Consider the following 18,800-nt stretch of genomic DNA (forward strand, 5'->3'; position numbering starts at 1 on the left):
TCAACCCTGTTATCCCCCTGCAGCCATGTACACTGGTGGAGTGGAGGAGGGACCTCTCCTCTAAGCCCATGAGTTGGCACTTGTGTTTCGCTCACTGCCAACCAAAATCAGCATCTTGAGCCCTGCCCTGCTGGGCAGTTGGTCACCTCCACTGCCCCACTTGCCTTGCTGATTGGCAGGTTGCCAAGCAGGCACATTGCCTCTCAGCCAACTCCTGTGAAGTTCATCTGTGCTGGTGGTCAATACCTGCCAGGCTGCTGAGGTTGATGAGCTCCTCCTGCACCTACACCAGCTTGGAGCCAATGGGGGAACAGGTGATGGTCAGGTGGAATATAGGGAGGAGACAGATTTCTGAAGATTGGCTTTGTTAACAGACAGGAAGAAAATCTATACCCAGAGAGTAGCAAAATGCTTGAACAGGTTGCCCAGAGAACATGTGGATGCCTCATTCCTGGAAGTGTTCAAGGCCAGGTTGGATGGGGCTTTGAGCAGCCTGGTCTAGTTGGTGGCTTCCCTGCCTATGGTGGCAGGATTTAAAACTAGATGATTTTTAAGGTCCCTTCCAACTCAAACATTTCTGTGGTTCTTCGATAACTAGGAATAAGTTAATGATGAATAACACTTTAGAGAAGTTGTAACTTTACAGCCTTTTGGAAGAGACTTGCAGCATTGTAAGCCATATGGTTGTAAGAGAAACACCTATCTGTGTATAATGGCACAAGATTAGAAAGAAACTTGGAAACATGTTCACGTATTTCACATCTTGGATCCTGGATGAGAAATTAAAGCTTTCAGTCTCAACTGGAAGGTGGTATTTAAAAACAACAGATGATAGGATCTGGTGATGGTATTTCAAATCCTCAAGAGGTGCTGGCAAAATGCAAGAGGCTATTCAGAGATCTCTGTATTGTGCGGCTCTCTTGAGCTTTGTGCAGCAGTGAACAAATGATGAAGGTCGTTCTCTTCTCTCCAATGAGTTGTTACTTGATAAAGTGAAATGTCACCTAAGGACATCTGATTAAAAAAGACTGTGAGGAAAAATAAACCCAGCATAGTTGTCACTCACATCAAGCAACAAATATTGAAATAAAATAGCAATGAATTCCCTTCTTTCTTCTGTAAAACTGGTTTTATAGATACCTTGATTTACTGTTGCTAAAAGCAACAGCATTTTTTAGAGAATAGCACATGCCACTGCAGCTTTGGATGGAAATTTTCTGGCTTTTTCCTTTCCGGTTCATTGAAATGAGTTCTAAGATTAAACAGAAATGGTAATTTCAAAGTCAGGGATACACTGCCCCTTTGAACTACATATAATCTGTTTGCCTCCACCCCCTTTATATTCACAGAGGAGCGTACAAGCTGGATGTGCTCTGATTTGTTTGAATTTGTTGGTTGGGCTGTTTTCTTCTGTTTGCTTTTCCTTTGAAAAAGCTGATGTTTACAAATACACTCTTTTATCAAAGAAATGCACTCAAAAAGTCATTTCAAAGTCATCCTGGGCTTGTTTTCAAGGTAACAGAGACACATTTAGTTATAGAAATAGCTGATAGTTAAGTTTGAGCAACCTAGTCTAGTGGAAGGTGTCCCTGCCTATGGCAGAGAGTTTGGAACTAGGTGAGCTTCAAGGTCGCTTCCAACTCAAACTATTCTGTGATTCTAAGTGACTGTGATGTTCAGCATTACAGCTTTCCACGCCTCTCATCTCATATTTCCTTATGTGAAAAAAAGATGGAGAAAGCCCAAAAGTAACCCCAGGAGAAAACCCTTTGGTCGTGATTTTGTTCTTGATTAAGACATGTTAAGGGTGGGTTTCTGCCTGTGAATTTGCTATGCAGTGGTGTCCAGACCCACTGGTTTGTTGGAGCAACCAAATTTGGAGACGTTCACAGAGGATCTGTACCTAGTAACTTGCACAGAGTTGAAAAGGTGCTAAAGTTCCTGCAACTCATCAAGAATAAGGTGATGAAGACAAACTAGAAGGGGAATGGGAGGGATTTCTGATAGGAATTATTTCCTGTGCCCAGTACTGCCTGACCTCCTTGAGCTGCTTTCCCCAAGGTGATAATCAGTAGATGGTGCAATTAATTCCAGGGACTCTTTATCACTCAACTGCTGGTAAACAAGGTGATGTATATATAGATGGCGATACATAAATGATCACAGGACATAGCAGTGTAGCACAGAAGACCTGATTTACATCCCTGAGTGAACAGTAATTCAGTGTGAGTACTGAAAAGTGCCTTTCCCCATCACTTATAAATGTTACGGAGGCAAGTTGGAAGAGCAACGTCATACATAGTGGTAGTGGGACCACCTAGAGTCAACCCATATGAGATACACTTGAGAAGAATAATTCTCCATTTAAACCTCTTTGTAGAGGAAATAGCTAATGACCAAGGCTGTGCAATGTGCACTTATTTAGAACAGTAAGTGTTTCATGGAGCCTAGAAAGCTAATTGCTCCATGTCCATCATCTGTGACATCTACATTAATTATGTCCATTTTTTTCATAATTAGAGCACTTGTGCAATTGGCAAGGAGGCTGGGCTCGGCTCCCTGTTGGTCTGTTAATTATATCGCTCTCTAGGTGGTGTGTGAGATGCCCCACAGGCAGGATGGGGAGAACCAGAAAGAGCTCCTCTTTCCTAGGAGACTGGTTCCTGCTCCAACTGCCATGCTGTCAATCAAAAGAGAAAAGGGAGAAGGTATTGCCAGTGTGCTCAGCACTTCGAATAAAAGTCAGTTCAGGGTACTTTAATGTTTTACAACCCAATATGTGCTCTTGAAGCTGTGTACCTCTATTCCCTCATAGTTTTCTCTTTTATCATGTGAAACTGTACATAACCTCAGAGTGAGTTGCAATGGTATTTCCTTTATTTTTTTACTACTTTAAGACTCTTCCCTGAAATTAGCCACCCTGGAAATGAGGGTTTATTTCACTTCCCTCCCCAAGGTGCAAGTCTTATTTGAGAGGTCCACACCAAAATGCCTGCATCATCTGAATTGTCTTCTTGCACCCAGGGAAGGATGTGAGCCTTTTGCTTATGGACAATTTAAGACAATATCCTTCATGGATGTTAAATTTCCTCAAAATAATTGGAGTGCAGAAAACTTTTCTTTGTATCCTATTTTCAATCCTGGATGTCATTACATTATTGAACTGAGCCTTTGGCAGTGCCAAGAGAGTTTTGTCATAGCATCCTCTTGCTTTTGTGAAATTTGAGCAAATAATTGTTCGTGAACAGGAGTATGTAAGAAGCCTGTGCTGCCATGAATTGATGAGACCATTTCCAAAGACATTTTCAGTAATGAAGAGCTGCTGCCTCACTGTTTGCTTGCTCCATTATATCCTAACAGCAAAAGTGACTTTGTATTGTACCTGACTGCAAATAATCCAGGCTGTTGTCTCTCAGCAATTTTGCTTCAGCATAAACCAAACCTTGAGCATCATGTGTGGCTGGTGTTAGCTCAGGGAGCCTGGCACTTTGTAAAGGCTTTGCAGGAAATAGGACTTGGATTTAGTGCCTTCCTTGAGTTTTGAACAACCTGCTTTGGCCAGGCTGAAATGACATGTAGAATGGTTATGGCCACTTGGGCGGTCATACAGGGCTTTTGAAGGCAGCAAATGGAGTTACAAAGTGAAGTTAAAATAGAGGGAACTTCTACAAATACTTCCACACTTCACAGAAAATCTGAAAGCATTTGGTAAAGCATCATGGCCACAAGATTAGTTTTCTCATATGCAGAAGAAGAACTCTGAAATACAACCTCTACATCCTTCAGTCTGTGAGATTAAATAGAGTTCAGTTTATAGAAACCATGAGTGTTAGGAGGAATAACTTGACCACATGTCTTTTCCATCAAAAATATTAAAATTCAGAAAAAATATGATAAGGGAAAAAAAACAATGGACCTCCTCATTACGTGTTTCCGGGATGAGATGCTGGTCTCCAGCATCCTAATAATGCCTTTGGGTCACAAGGCTTTCCTTTGTAATATGTCTTTCTCTTCTTTCTCTCCTTGCTCAGTCAATTTTGGGTGTCCAGTGTGAAGTGCAGAAGCAGCTGAAGGCCTTTGTCACTCTCGAGCGCTTTGAACGGATCTACAGCTCCAGCATCGCTGGGTGCCGGCATGTCAAGAAGAACAAGAACTTTGCTTCCGGAGGCTCCATCTTTGGCAAGGGCGTCAAGTTTGCCATGAAGGACGGGCGCGTGGCCACTGATATTATCAGCATGGCCAACGAGGACGGGCGGAGGATCGCGGCCATCCTGAACAATGCCCATTACCTTGAGAACTTGCACTTCACCATCGACGGGGTGGACACACACTATTTCATTAAGCAGGGGCCATCAGAGGGAGACCTGTCCATCCTGGGCCTCAGCGGCGGGCGGAGGACCCTGGAGAACGGCGTGAATGTGACAGTGTCCCAGATCAACACAGTGCTGAGTGGAAGGACTAGACGTTACACAGACATCCAGCTCCAGTATGGTGCACTGTGTCTAAACACTCGCTACGGGACCACCTTGGACGAGGAGAAGGCACGTGTCCTGGAGCTGGCCCGACAGCGCGCTGTCGCCCAAGCTTGGTCCCGGGAACAGCAGAGACTGCGGGATGGGGAGGAGGGTATTCGCTCGTGGACAGAAGGGGAGAAGCAACAAGTGCTAAACACGGGCCGGGTACAGGGCTACGATGGCTATTTCGTGATCTCAGTGGAGCAGTACCCCGAACTCTCAGACAGCGCCAACAACATCCACTTCATGAGACAGAGCGAAATGGGCAGAAGGTGACAGAGAGGGTCAATGCGGTGACTTCTTGCCAAAGACAGCTACTCTTTTGTGGCCACTTACCTGACTGTGTTGTACTCAATACTTTTTCTAAACTGAACAAGGTGGGGGGGGGAGGAAAATAGAAAGAAAAGGAATAATACGGTTGCACTGTAACTCATGCAACATACTTTTTCCCTCTTTAATTTGGCCTTCAAACGTTTTTTGCAATGAACAGAAGGTATATTTTGCCGTAGTGTGATCACAGTGAAATTTACTGTCTCTTGTCCTTTTTTGTTTTGTTTTGTTTTGTTTCTTTTGGTTCCCCCCCCCCACACACCCCCCCACCTTTGTGAGGAATTTGAAGTGGGGAGTCGTCAACGTAAGTCCTTAGGTGTAAGTGCGAAATGGGTGTCTGTGCTGACTCGGTGTCATCCTAACCCTTTCTGATTTTGGGCAGGAACAGGTAGCCTTTCACCCAAAACACAGGGAGTCCATGGCATGCCGGGGAGCTCTTCCTGGAAAGAAAGGAGATGGAAGACAACACTGATTCTGAAACTCTGAAAGTGACCGTCCAAATCATGTGCCTCAAAAGAGACCTTACCAGTAGTTTTCATGTTTCATTTGGGACATAAAGTGTTTCTTTTGGAGCTCCTGCTGAGCAGTAGATTATAGAGGCAGAGGAGCTGATTATATTACCTTGCAAGATGATTCTCTTCCTTCCTGAACTGGAATAAAAAAAAAGAAAAAAATCAGTCTTTTTTCATTACAAGAGTAGATACTTTTGGGGGTTTTTTGTGTGTGCACAAATCCTGGGTTTAGTTAAATAACCTAGGAAAAGCCAAGAAAAGCGACTCCTGCTCTATTGAGAAAAGCTAAAATAACTCCTCTCATACGTAGAGCTGTTCTATAGGTGGATTTAATGCACCCATGTTGTACATTTGCTAATGGCATAACTTCATTAAATGTATAGTGTTTCAGTACATGAGGCTACGTGTTTAACAGTCCACTGTGCTGTCTCAACAGTTAATTTTTAGGAAGCTGATTTGAATTTAAAAGTAGTTATAGTATCCCAGTGACATACCACTGAAAATTAGAGCCAAACGCTGCTTTTCCTGATTCTGGAACTTCTATTTATTGGCTGGGAAATGCAGTTTTGAGTAGCATGCTGGCAAGTCGTTTATGACTATGGCAGATAAATGTCTCCCGGGGACTTTGGCAGCAGGGATTTTAAAATGCCTAATAAGTAGCAACAGCTTGTGCGTGGTGGGACAAGAAGGAGAATATTGGAATCAACCCTCTCACTGTTTTTTACTCGAGCTCGAGTTAAATGGAGAGCCCAGTTGACTGTTAGCAGTGACGAAAGGGGAGGTTGAGCGGAAATGCCCACTGCAGAGGGGGCCAAGTGCTTTAATAAGAAACTGCTGACAAAGTTACTCGGCATGATAATGTAATTTGTAGTCATATAACCTCTGTGCTCTGGTATTTGCAAGAGTCCTTGAAATTCAAGGGAGCAAGGAGATGAGCTCAGCATCATCTTCCCTGCCTGTGAAACAGTCCTGTAGTAGCAATGGCTGTTCCTGCAGGCCGAGATGTTACCCCACCTCTCAAGGGAGCTCCAGCTGGAAGTGACCAACCCTGGTCCCAAATAGATGTCTTATTACACTGTCACCAGCACGTATCCTGATTCTAAGCTCTCATTGTGTCTCTTGTGGAACAGCTCAGTCCTGACTTTTTTAATATTCCATCCACTTTGGTTTTTGCTTCCCAGTTCTGCAGAGTGATAACCCAAGATGTGCAAATCCACGTCAAGGCTGTTTCCTGACTCCGAGCCCTACAATGCATCTGTGTCCTCAGAGTCAGCTCTTCTGCACTCATGCAACCACCACTGCCATCCTCCAGCACAGACTGATACTTGTCTGCAGGCTCTCACCCCGCAGATAAAGCGGGGGTGTTAATGTTGGGCATGCAGTCCTCCAGCAGCAAAACATTGGCAGCCCCAGTGCTATCACGGTTTCCCCACAGATGCCGGCTGCCAGCACCGTCTGCCTTGCCTGTCTGTTCCCGGGTGCTTGCCAGAAGGAAGGTGATGGAATGGAAACTCCCCTAACAGGATGCTCCTCCTCCAATTCCCAGTGCCTACTATCTTTTTCTGCATGGCCATAACCACCAGTATGGTTTTGATTTTCTGGTGGTCTCTTCTGCTTGCAGCAAGGGTGATGATGCTGGTGCTGTGTCCCAGTGCTGTACTCTGAACCGCCCCTTGCAGCATACAAACCTTTATTACTTTGGCAGGAGTGAACCACAGACATCTGGAAAGGGTATCCAGTTCTGGCAGAGCCAGCTCAGAGAACACATTGGCCAGACCAGCTCTAGGTGTTGGCAGGGGAACAAGTTGCTTTGGGCAGCTGCCTGCCAGGGATGGTTAAAAGGCCATGGCATTACCACCTGTATTGCTGCTATCAAGCTCTTGATTAAGCCTTGGTTGCCCTGAGGATGTGCCGGTGGGGATTAGGGGCAGTGTTAGCCAAACCAGCAATAGCCACCTACTCAAAGGAGGCAGCACCCTCTTCCCAGTGCTACCGAGCTCCCTACTTCTCCATCCCTGAGACACACCAGGGACAAATCCTTCTTAGAACCACAAACTGGTGATGGCTGTGAGTGACTAAAGTAGCAGGAATGGATTAAAAAAAAGACCTGCAGCAAGCTGCGTCAAAAGGTACAAATCCCTAGTGAAGACCTGCAGTGCAGAGAGAGCTTGATGTGCCTCCCATTTACACTGCCCCACTCTTGAGAGGCTCTAAAGAGAAGTGGTGCTTCTGTATCCATCCCTGTCCATATGTTACAATGCTAAGAGAAGTAGTGCAAGAGTAAATGGGTCATGTTTCCATGGAGCCATGAAAAGGGATTCAAGCATGAAACATTCCTACCAGAACCCTGCCAGCCTGAGATGGCACCTCTACAGCCTTACACAGACTCTGCAGGTTATTACATGAGCTAATGACTTTGAGGAGTTCACCCTTTTTTCAAGAGTCTTACAGTGCCACCATGTATGTACAGCATGCCTGGACCCAGGAGCCATCCTGCTCTGCATCATGGCAAAGGCAAACCAGAGTTGCATTTCTCAGCATCCTCAAGAAGCAGTGGGATGCAACTGTGCCTGTCTGCCTGCCAAGTCCATGAGGATCTTCTCCTGGGCCTGCACCTGGCATGGAAACTATGGTCAATTATGTCAAAAAGGGGGAAAAAATACATGTAAAAGTATATATATGTATATGTTGCTCCTCTCTATCAAAACAAAAAACTTAAAAGGGGTGGCTCTCTAGTGTTGGGGACAAATGTTCCCAAAGACAGCTACTCCATTCCTAAATCCTCAGCCTCTGAGAAAGCTTTCAACTTCACCTAGATAGCAAAACAAGAACATTTTCCATCTTGAAGCCCTAAGTTTACCCCTTCATTAGTGAAAAATGCTTTTTCTACAGGATCTCAAGTGAGTTCCCATGGAATGGGCTGTGAATGCAAGAAGTGTGCTCTCATCAGGGGACTGCATTCCAATATCCACAAGCATTTCCACTCTACTGATGATGCCATAGGCCTTTCCCAGCCCTTGTGTTGCCCCTTTTGCCTTCCAGGGGGACCATGCTATGTCTTCCTGACCCCTTTTGCTTTGCTTCTGGGAAGGGGTGTAGCAGTTCATTGCTTTTGGAAGACTGGAAGGTCCTGGGTGCAAATCCCACAGTACTAACCTCCATATCATAGAACCATAAAATGGTTTGGGATGGAAGGTACCTTAAAGATCATCTCATTCCAACCCTCCTACCGTGGTCAGGGATACCTTTGACAAGAACAGGTTTCTAAGAGCTCCATCCAACCTGACCTTGGACACTTTCAGGGGTGGGGTGTAAACAACTTCTCTGAGCAGCCTGTCCCAGTGTCTCACCACCCTCATAGTAAAGAACTTCTTCCTAATATTGAATCTAAATCTGCCCTCTGTCAATTTGAAGCCATTCTCCCTTATCCTGTCACTCCATGCCCTTGTCCAAAGTCTCTCTCCAACTCTCTTAGAGCCTCTTTAGGCACTGCAAGGGATTCTAAGGTCTTCTGAGAGCCTTCTCCAGGCTGAACACCACCAATTGTCTCAACCTGTTTCCATAGCACAGGTGCTGCAGCACTCTGAGCATCTTTGTGACCTCATCTGGAGTCACTCCAACAGGTCCATGTCTTTGCTGTGTTGAAGACCCAAGAGCTGAACACAGCACTCCAGGTGAGGTCTCACAAGAGCAGAGCAGAGGGGCAGAATCCACTCCCTGCTTATACTGCAGTGATACAGCCCAGGATACAGTTGGCTTTCTGGGCTGCCAGTGCATATTGCTGGGTTGTGTTGAGCTTCTCACCCACCAACACCCCCAAGTCTTTCTCCCCAAGGATACACTCTAAGGTCAGGGTCCCTCTGGATGGCATCCCTTCCCTCCAGCATATCCACCATTGCTCTAGATATATTTTCAAAGGCCAGTTGCATTCCAAACCATCTCCAGGGGATAAGGGTCACTGTGTCTCATGTGCTTTAGGCTTTATTTTGAGAAGTCGTTCTTTTCTTTACTCGCAAAAAGAGGATTGACTCCTCACCAAAAGGAATTTCCCCTGAAAATGCAAAGGTGTAGCTTAAATTACTTTGAGCTTTGTGCTTGTCCCCACTCTGAAAGATGATGAGAAGGATCATGACCAAGTCTCACAGGTCAGAGGAGAAAGTCCAGTGGTCTGCAGCAGGAGCTGCATCTCCCAGTGAGAATGGTAAGGACCAACAGCTCAAGCCTTAAGTTGCTGGAACTGAAATATGCTCCTTTTGAAGAGAAAACGGTGATGGACCTACTTGATGTGGCATCCAGGCAAGCAGCAGTCCTGTGAGGACTCTGCAGCTGAAAAATATGCTGCATGCTCAGCACAAGGGACTAATTTGACATCACGAGAAATGCCACAATGTTTGTTTCCACCTAGATGTTATTTTTTTCCCTTTCAACTGAAGATTGGCGCTTGGAAAAATCATTAAGCAGTGGTGACCAGAGGGAATCATGCAGCTCATCATATCTTTGTCATCACAACTATTGATCAGAGCCACAATGAAAACAGGCAACAACTCTAAACAACACCAGGCAAGAGCCGACAAAACGAAGGTCATTAAGAGCCACAATGCTTGATTCAGGTTTAGAAGGCAGAGATGACTGAGAGCAGTCCCTGAGACACCTTTTGGCTGTAACTTAGAAACAGTGAGGGATTTCTGTAATATATCTGTGGTTGCTTTGTTGAGCATAGAGATCAGCATGAGGTTCTGCTCAGTCTGTTATACAGACAGCGCAACCAGAATAAATCAAAATTATTTAGGGAAAAAATAAAAATCTAATAAAGTACTTTTTCAGCTATGACTTGTAAGTGTCACCATGATGGATGACACCAGAATCCATTATGCAAAGACAAGGCTCTTAACATGAAATTTTAGAATTCAATTTTATGATTTACAGAGAGGGCCCCCCTCATATTTATGGCCCAGCACTCTGTTTTGATTCAATCTCTGCATAATTGAAACCAGGGCCAGGAGTCGTGGTTAGTCCTACGGCTGCTTTTTAAAAGGGGAGGAGAAATAACATTAATAGTGGAGCTAAAGAGATTGTTCTGCTTGTTAAATCTCACTCACTTTGTCTCCTTGCCCTGGTGGCACTGCCAAACCTGGGGAATACAGGCACTGTGCCTCCATGCCAGGGATGCATTTGATGGGATAAAATCTGGCTGCCATGTGGGCAGCAGCACCCTCCGTCCCTTGGTGAGCGTGGCCTGGGGCATTTTAGCTCCTGTTGTTACAGTCCTCCACAGGACAGCAAGTTTTTCAGCACCTCTTTTTATTATAATCACTCACTTTATTATGATCACTAAATTGTCCCCCATTACACCAAAGAATTTTCATGAGTTTTGTAAACAAAATCCACAGCTTTCTTGTGTTTGCTTTTTTTTGTTGTTGTTTTTCATCTCTAGGTTATATTTAAATAGAATTACTTGAGACTGTAGAGCAAACTTCAAACAGACACCATGGGGACACACAGGGCCCTGTCCAAGACCCCCCATCTTGCTCCTGGATGAAGGGCCATTTCATGTCCCAGGGGCCATTTCCCGTGGCAAGTTTCCATCCTCTGCCACTCCAACCAAAACCAACCTGGCCCACCCAAAAGAAACCGCTTATGTTTCTTTCCTGGTCTCCTTCAATTACTGTAAAACTGACCAAGTATTACATGGCTACACTGTTGACTCCCATCCCAGAGGTCAGTGCTTTCTGTGGAGCATAGAAAACCACAAATGAAAATTAACTAAAAATATATATACTTTTTTTTTCCTTAGAGCTGGAAACTGTTCAAGCAAACAATAAAATTTTCCAAAAGGAAAATTAAAATGTTTGGACAGTTCACAGATGTTATTAAAATAACCAATCAAAAAATCACACTTTTCTATTAAAAATATTTATTTTGTGAGAGGACTTTTAATGCAGCTCCAGCTGAGAAGAGGACTTTGTATCAAAGCTGCATCTGTAAGCCCAGCACTGAAGACTCTTGTCATTACCCTGTGTAATAATTTTCCTGAAGTCTGGAACTAATTTTTTGAGAAATTTTTTTTCTCAACACTTTGTGTTTCTAATACTGTATTCTTGACTGTGTAAATACAACCAGGCTGTAAATAAGTGCAGATGTAGATACCTTCTAGGAAAAAAAAAAGCAAACAGACAGAAGTGACCATGTGTAGCCTTCGGTGACAAATAAAAGAATATTTTGTGTTTAAATACTGCTATCTTGTTTTTTCCTTTTTTTGGTTCCCTGTGAAAATGTTGAATTCCTTCACCTCAGCTGTTTGGTCCTTACATGGGAGATGGACCTGGCAAAGGAGTTGACTGAAAAGTCTCCCAGCTCCTCAAATTTACACCCAAAGGTACATACCCCACCTGTACATGGGGTACAGGGTTACAAGTGCCCCCAAGACTTTGCTGATCCAGGAGGTAATGCTTGGGATTCAGGGCATCCCTGAAGCACTGGGGATCCCTCATTCTAGTAGAAAGGTAAGCAAACTGGGAAACTACATTATGCACTCAAAAAATGTTAAAAACATTTCAAGATATCGTTAGATTTAGTGATAGATCCTGCAGAAACCTGTGAATCTCACTCTTGTTCATGCAGAGGGAGAAAAAACTTCTGCAGCACATGCCACAGTGATGCATGGAAACCCTCGTGTGAGCCTTGATACTGCCTGGTCCAGCCCAGCTGGTGCTTATTCTGATGCTTCAGGAAAAGATCAAGAATAACTTCAGAAAATGTCTAGATGTGTGTTGAGGAAAATATTCTTGCTCATCCTCAGGGGCAACTTAATGAGAAGATGAAGCATAGGACTAGGGGGCAATCACCAGAGGAGGAGTAGGGCATCCCTCCATTGCCATCTGGATTTACTGCCTGAGCACAGATATGCTCTCCAACACCACGTGAAGTGGGTTAAAAGAACAAAATGTAGAGTACAGCGTTGCTGGGTGGAATTCCTGTACTCTGCAGGTAAGTGGCTGTGAGAGCAGAAATAAACAACACCTCCTTGACACCAGACAGAGCCACAGGGCCCAGTTAAGACCTCTTTGTGTGCATATCTAAAGTTAGGTGAGAGGACTCCACTGTTGGTGAATATCAGTGTGTGCAAGGTTTCCCTGTGGTTTCCAGCTGGTTTTGGCCATTCTCGGTGGGATGCCATTCTCTCCACCAACACCATACGTTTTCTTTCAGGGCCGTGTTCCTCAGCCTTCAGTTTCCAGGCACCAGATGTGGTGCAACTTCTCAAGCCCTCCCACAAAGCAAATGTCCCCTTGGCACCAATCAAATCCCCTCTGCTGTCACTTTGCAACACTGAGCAGGATAGACTCCTTCAGCCTCATAGCACAAAGTCTACTTTCCACCCACTGGGTATTTTAAATTTTTCCATCCTCTGGCATGCTAAGCCACCTTTTCTTCAACAGGAGAGTTTCACTTACTTCATATATAACACAGAGTCTTGCTCTCTGCCCAAGGAAGGCATTGCCCGCTTCTTTCTTGCCCTAGGAAGTGCCTATTTAGATAATTACATGGCCAGCTTGATGTCCTTCCTCGAGTCTCTAGTTTCCCATGAGGCTGATCTGCAGTCTTTTCTCCAAGACAGATGCACTAGTTTGCATCAGGCTGTTACTCACATGTGTTTTCCTGGGCTGTTCTCAGCCAGGGAATTCAGAGCACCCTGTGACAGTGACCTGCTCTCCCTGGTACCCACTGTCCATCACTCGCTGTGCCACCTGCAGTTTATCATTGGAAAAGACCCAGCCTTAAATCATTGATGATTACATTGAAATGCATTGGACCAAGGACTAATCCCTGAGGGTAGCCAAGGAAACAGCAACATTTTATGTTGTCAGCGAGCCAGGTTTGGCTCTGCCTCACGTGGTCATGCCAGATAAGACCAATGTTTTAATCAAAATATTATATGTAGTAAATCAAGTGCTTTCAGGAGAGCCACCCTGCCATCTCTGTCTGATAGGCCACAGTAGACTTAGCACACCATGTTTTTAACAGGGGTCGTAGCCAGAGGCCTTTGGCTTGTCTTTCACAACACTACAAGGAGACTCTCCTTGCTTTTAAGATGAAAGCACAGAAAAAATTGTCCTCTTCTGCATAGGAAGCCACTAAAACCTCAGCCATGCACCACATCCCACATACAGCTGCAAAGTACTGAAAACAAAGAACAGTGATTACATTTGGGTGGGAGAAATGGACATGGGTAGAAACACAAGACAAGTGATGTGCCTTCAGTTAGGTCATTCCCACAGAAACAAGTGCTCCAGCCTATGACCTTTCCCAGGGCCAAAATTGTGCCCACTGGTTGGCACAGCACAGCGCTCATCTGAAATATTGGGTCCTCCAAGACTTTTTAGGTTGGTTGGTGTGTGTCTAGAGATGGGGTATGTACACACACAGTGATGCAACGCAACAGTGTGGGTGGGTAAGTACCAGCTGCAGCACCCTCCCATCCCTCTCTTGCACAGCATGGATAGGATAGTGCTGCACCTCCAGTCTGCAGAAAGCCCATGGTTGAAATCTAATGCTCCCAATGCCTTTGACTCTTCTTCCACAAAGGTGTAGATTCAAATACAGAAAAGTTGAGCTGCTGTTGAGAGCAGGAACAGAGACTCTTCTGCGAAGAGAGACCTGCGTTAAAAAATTACCTGGTTGTTAGTGTGTCTCTTTGAAGTCATTGAGCTCAGTTTTTTGTCAAATCATGGCAGTTCTGGTTTGAACCAGTTGTTTTTACATGTTGATCATTTGTAGAGAGTTTTCCAGGGCAAGAGGAACTCCTTTGAGTGCAGCCTGCTGAAACAACTGCAGTCAGGGCCAGGAAATCACATGAACTGTTGTGAATCGGATGTTTACAAAGCATTTCTTGAGTTCTATCTAGAAAACTGCTCCAACCACCAGCCCACTACATAAACCACCAACACTAACACCTTCTTGTTTTCCAGCATACTGTTCGTAGAAACACGAGCCTTCGCACACCCTGCCAGCACATTCTCTTCAGGATTTACTTGGTGAAGGATGGGAAGGAATATAGGAACAGGGTAAGCACTGCACCCGTGCAGTTAACAAACAACCCCTCATGCTTGGGCTTAAACAGCTCATCTCTCACTCTCTGAATTAAATTAAATAGAATCACAGGCAAAACATGGCTCTGAGTTTGGATTTTGATCTGCTACATTACTCAGTCTGCTTGAGCACCTCCAAGTCCAACTCTTGAGACAGGGAGTGGAGTTTTTTAACCTAAAGCTCAGAAAATAATCTTCTACCCCAGGGTTTCCCATGCAGAACTCAGCAGGCAGATCATTAGAGCAACTTGGTTCAGCAAAGCCAGTCTCACAGGTGAGAAGCTGCAAAGCAGTGGGACCATGGATGACTTTGATTTCTGCCTTCAAGAATAGGAGATAATTAATTGCTATTGTTGTAGTTTGGAGTTATTATGTGAATTCTCCCCCAGCCAGTAACTCCCCATGCCATTAGTTAACAAAAGAAGTAGCTAACTACTACCAGTTCCTTTTTGATTGTTTTGGGTGGGGGAGACTGGGGAAAGAGGGGTTGGGAAACGGGCTTAGACTGTCTCTTTTGTTCTTGGGGACTACACATGGCTCTGGCAGTGTGTGTGCTGCAGTGGGAGAGAGGCCATTGCTGCTGCTCCTTGCTGCTACTGTGGAGTAAGCCAGTTTTTCCCAGCCACTGCTGTTGCTCCTGGTTTCTGCATTTGGGGTCCCGGTCTCTGCTCCAGTCTCACCACCACCTGCAGCGTTACGGCCTGCCCGCCCCGGCTGGGGCAGCGACCTGGGAGAGAGAGAAGTTGCAGCTGCCTTCCAGGACACTTGGAGGTTCTCCACTTCCAGTTTTTTCCTTCTTCGTTTGGGACAAGAGACACAGAGGGAGAGACAGAGTTCATCTGCCTGCTCACCACTCATCTGTCTCGCTGGAGAGGGACTGGAACCTCACCCTGCAGCCAGCTAGGTTGTGACACAGACACTGCCTATAGCTTTTCTCCAGGAGGAAACCTGCTGGTTGATTGTTGTTGTTTTTTTTTCTTGTGGTGTTGGGGGAAGCAGTTTGGTCTGTTTACAGTTATATATATATATATATATATATATCAGTTAAGAACAGTTATCCTTCTTGTATCCATTGTCTGATTAAAGTTCCTTTTCTTAAATTTGATAAATAGTGGAGGAAACCCCCCTCCTCCGCTTGTGGGTAAACATTTTGGGTTTTCCCCTCAAACTGAGATAGCTATGCTGTTATTTTCTGTACAGAAGATACTCAGGTCCTCCAGGAGTTTTACAAAACCAGACCTCATCACAGAATCACAGAGTCATTTAGGTTGGAGAAGACCTCTAAGATCATCAAGTACAACCATTAACCCAGCATTGTGAAGCCCACCATTAAGCCATATCTACACATCTTTTAAATCCATCCAGGAATGGTGACTCCTCCACTTCTCTGGGCAGCTGGTTTCAGTTCCTGACAACTCTTTTAATGAAGAATTTTTAGTGACAGTTTTGGGCCATTGCAGGAATGCTATTCATACTTTCTAGGCTCTGGTGGTGACTTAGGAAAAGAAGTCAGCAGCAGCAAGGAGAGCAGTTCCAGAAATAAGGTGGATAAGGAGAAGCAAGAAGAAAATCCAGTGTTGCAATGGACATGTGTGGATTTGCTACCAGGCACCTCTTGGATCCACCAGAATCATTCAGGGTGGTGGAGGAGCTGGTGGATGAACTTTTCTGTATCTGCTGAAAACTTCCAGGAATAGTTTCATGCTGCTGCTGAAGCCAGCTATCAAGGCGGGGTATGCCTTAGGATGCTGGAGTCCCCATTAGGCTGCTCTGTCTACCTCCTGCTCATGCCCCTGAAACCCTCTCATGGGCACACCTTTCACCTGGAGATACCAATAAGGAATTCCAGCCTCCACATGAAGCCAGAGAGCATCTGCATGAGGAAGCAACTGGTGGAGGACATGTGCTTTTTCCATCACCCTAAGAAAGAGCTAAGGAAAAATCAGTGTTCCACACTACCAGATGCCCTCTGCACCAGTCCCTACCTAGACAGGGAGAAAATACCTGCTGGTTCCAGATACTGTTAAAAGCAGCCTAGGTGCTCTTGCCTCACAGCAGGAGATACTGGAACAAAAAGGTCAGTAAGGGTCAGTCAGGAGCAATCCATTTCTGTACCTAAAAATCTTCTGTATTTATACTGCCCAGGATAAGCACTCCTGGGTGCAGGAAGAAAGTACACCAAACCTTGACAACAGCCAAGGGGCAAGTGCCAAGGGTGCAACTATCCCAAGGATCAAATTGGCTTTCCACTAAGACCTCCAGGGCCCAACTGGTGGGTGACACCAAGAAAAAGGATTTTTTCACCTATGTAAGTGCAACTCCTAGAGTTTATATTAGCTGGTGACTCTCAGCTGGTGGATCTCAGCATGTCCAGAAGCCTAAAACAGCAGCTGTAAGAGGTTAGAGTGCTCTGTCTGTCATTTTGGGCATGTTTTGCACTAGACCTAGGGTCCTCTTCTGTTCATTCTTGCCTTTTCAGTACATTCTTGCTTGGGCCAGCTCTGCTTTGGGGCAAAGAGCCGGGGCAAGAGGATATACTGTGCATTGCCCTGCCTCTGTTCACACCCTCAAACTCCATCCCCAGTGCTTGTGTGCCTCTGCATATCACACTAGAAAAAGCCCCCTCCAGCATTTAATAAGGCAGCACCACGGAAGGTCTCCTGCATGACTGGTGCTTTGGGAAGCTTAGGGTTTAACACCTACACAGCATGCAGGCAACACCAAAGTGTGCTGCTCACAGCCCACCACCGAGAGGGAGCTGTGTAGTCACATGGAAATACACGTGTACATAGAAATTGGTGTGTATTTTTAACAGGAGCAGCCTCAAGATGGATTTTCAGGTATTTATAAGCATTTAAGAGACACTTCTCTCCCTTCCTGCTTTCCCCCCACTCTCACAAAGACACAAACCTCCACCGCTACTCTCCTCCCTGCAGGTGCACTTTGAGCAAGCAAAGCACCGTGTGATTGCTTGGTGCCCTACATCCTCAGGTCTTGTCATCTGGCAGCTTTTCTAAACACAGCTTTCTTCCTCTCAGCAATTCTGTGGGGACCTTGAGAAATGACTGCAGCAAACATGCCCTGGCACTTCAAAGTTGGAGGGCTGACGACACTTGAAATGCACTTTTTTACTTGTCTTCTATTTTTTTTCCTGTATTCCCTTCACATGTCTAACAACACCATCTGTGCTGGCACAAGCTCTGGCTCTGGCCATGAACCTGTGCAAGAGAGTGATCTGGGTCCAAGGATGTTTTTAATATTTTCTGTGATCAGGCAGGGAAAGGCAGAGTCCTCTATGAAAACCCTTGGAAAGGCACAAAAAGCAGTCCTGTTTTTACATTTTGCAACATAAAACTACTTAGACATGGCCAAATTCTTCCTCCTAAATTTAGTTTCCTAGCTGAAACACGTAGAAAAAGAATTCACTGTCACACATTCCTCTACAACCAACACAGAACAAGTGTTTGAGTTCTTAGGTGAGCTGGGGACAGGTTGTGTCTTCCAGTCATCTCCCTGTCTGTGGGACCAACATCTCCAGTTAAGTGGACAAATTGGCTCTAGAGTAAAATGAAGTCTGCTGAAATTGATGGAAAAAACCAACCCTACCTTTTGAACCCAGGCTTTTTTCTCTTCATCCTTTGTTTCTCTTCCTGGAATAAGAAATTAAACCCTTCTCAGCATCCAAGCCAGAAACATACTATGAGGAATTTGGCTCCTAAAGCAGTTAACAGAATGAAATTGCAAGACCAAAATGTCTTTCATAAAGGTCCTCATTCAGGAATGCGCTGAAGTACCAGTTTCAGCTGGGACTGCAATGAGCATCAGAGCCCCACTTGTACTTGCTCAGACATTTGTATTACACGTGTCCTTATCTGGGTCTTTTCTCCAGCTCAGTCTGCTGCCTACCTCCTCCCCCTCATCCCAGTGTCTGTGACTTTCCTTCCAGCGCCCCATTAACACTCATTTTACACCCATCTGTGAATTTCTCAAGGAGAGGAGCCCACAATAACGCAGCATGCCAACTCCTCCTTTACAATTACTTATTTCTTTTATTGCTTATAAGACCTTCTTCAATGTGTTTTGAGTCCTTAATCCTGTTTGTTTTCTTTCTTTTCACAGTCTCCAGTGGATTTACACCTTTCTAGACACACAGTGGACTAGAGGCCAGCTGTGACATTAGTGGACTGGTCAGGTTACACGGCCCTACAGTCACAATCAGCACTTGAATTAACCACAGCAGCTGCACCCAAAACACCCTGGGAAAGGCTGGCTTGCAGTGCAGCCAATATTGCTTTTAGACAGCTACTGTGAAAGTTGCCATCCAAATCCCTTAACTGATGAAATGTTAATGGTTA

The 18,800-nt window shown here is 45.0% G+C and overlaps 1 protein-coding gene across 4 annotated transcripts in view; it reads left to right on the forward strand.

Annotated features, from left to right (window-relative positions):
- The window catches only part of TENM4 (teneurin transmembrane protein 4), a 614,726-nt gene extending 603,152 nt beyond the window's left edge, over nucleotides 1–11,574 (forward strand). For all 4 annotated transcript variants that reach the window (XM_071556826.1, XM_071556796.1, XM_071556807.1 and 1 more), the window contains one exon: nucleotides 4,032–11,574. In XM_071556826.1, the coding sequence (XP_071412927.1) occupies nucleotides 4,032–4,790 (759 nt within the window). In that variant the 3' untranslated portion in view covers nucleotides 4,791–11,574. The remainder of the gene's footprint in view (nucleotides 1–4,031) is intronic.
- The last annotated feature ends 7,226 nt before the right edge of the window (nucleotides 11,575–18,800 follow it).

This window comes from Pithys albifrons, chromosome 1, assembly GCF_047495875.1.
Source record: "Pithys albifrons albifrons isolate INPA30051 chromosome 1, PitAlb_v1, whole genome shotgun sequence".
Lineage (NCBI taxonomy): Eukaryota > Metazoa > Chordata > Aves > Passeriformes > Thamnophilidae > Pithys > Pithys albifrons.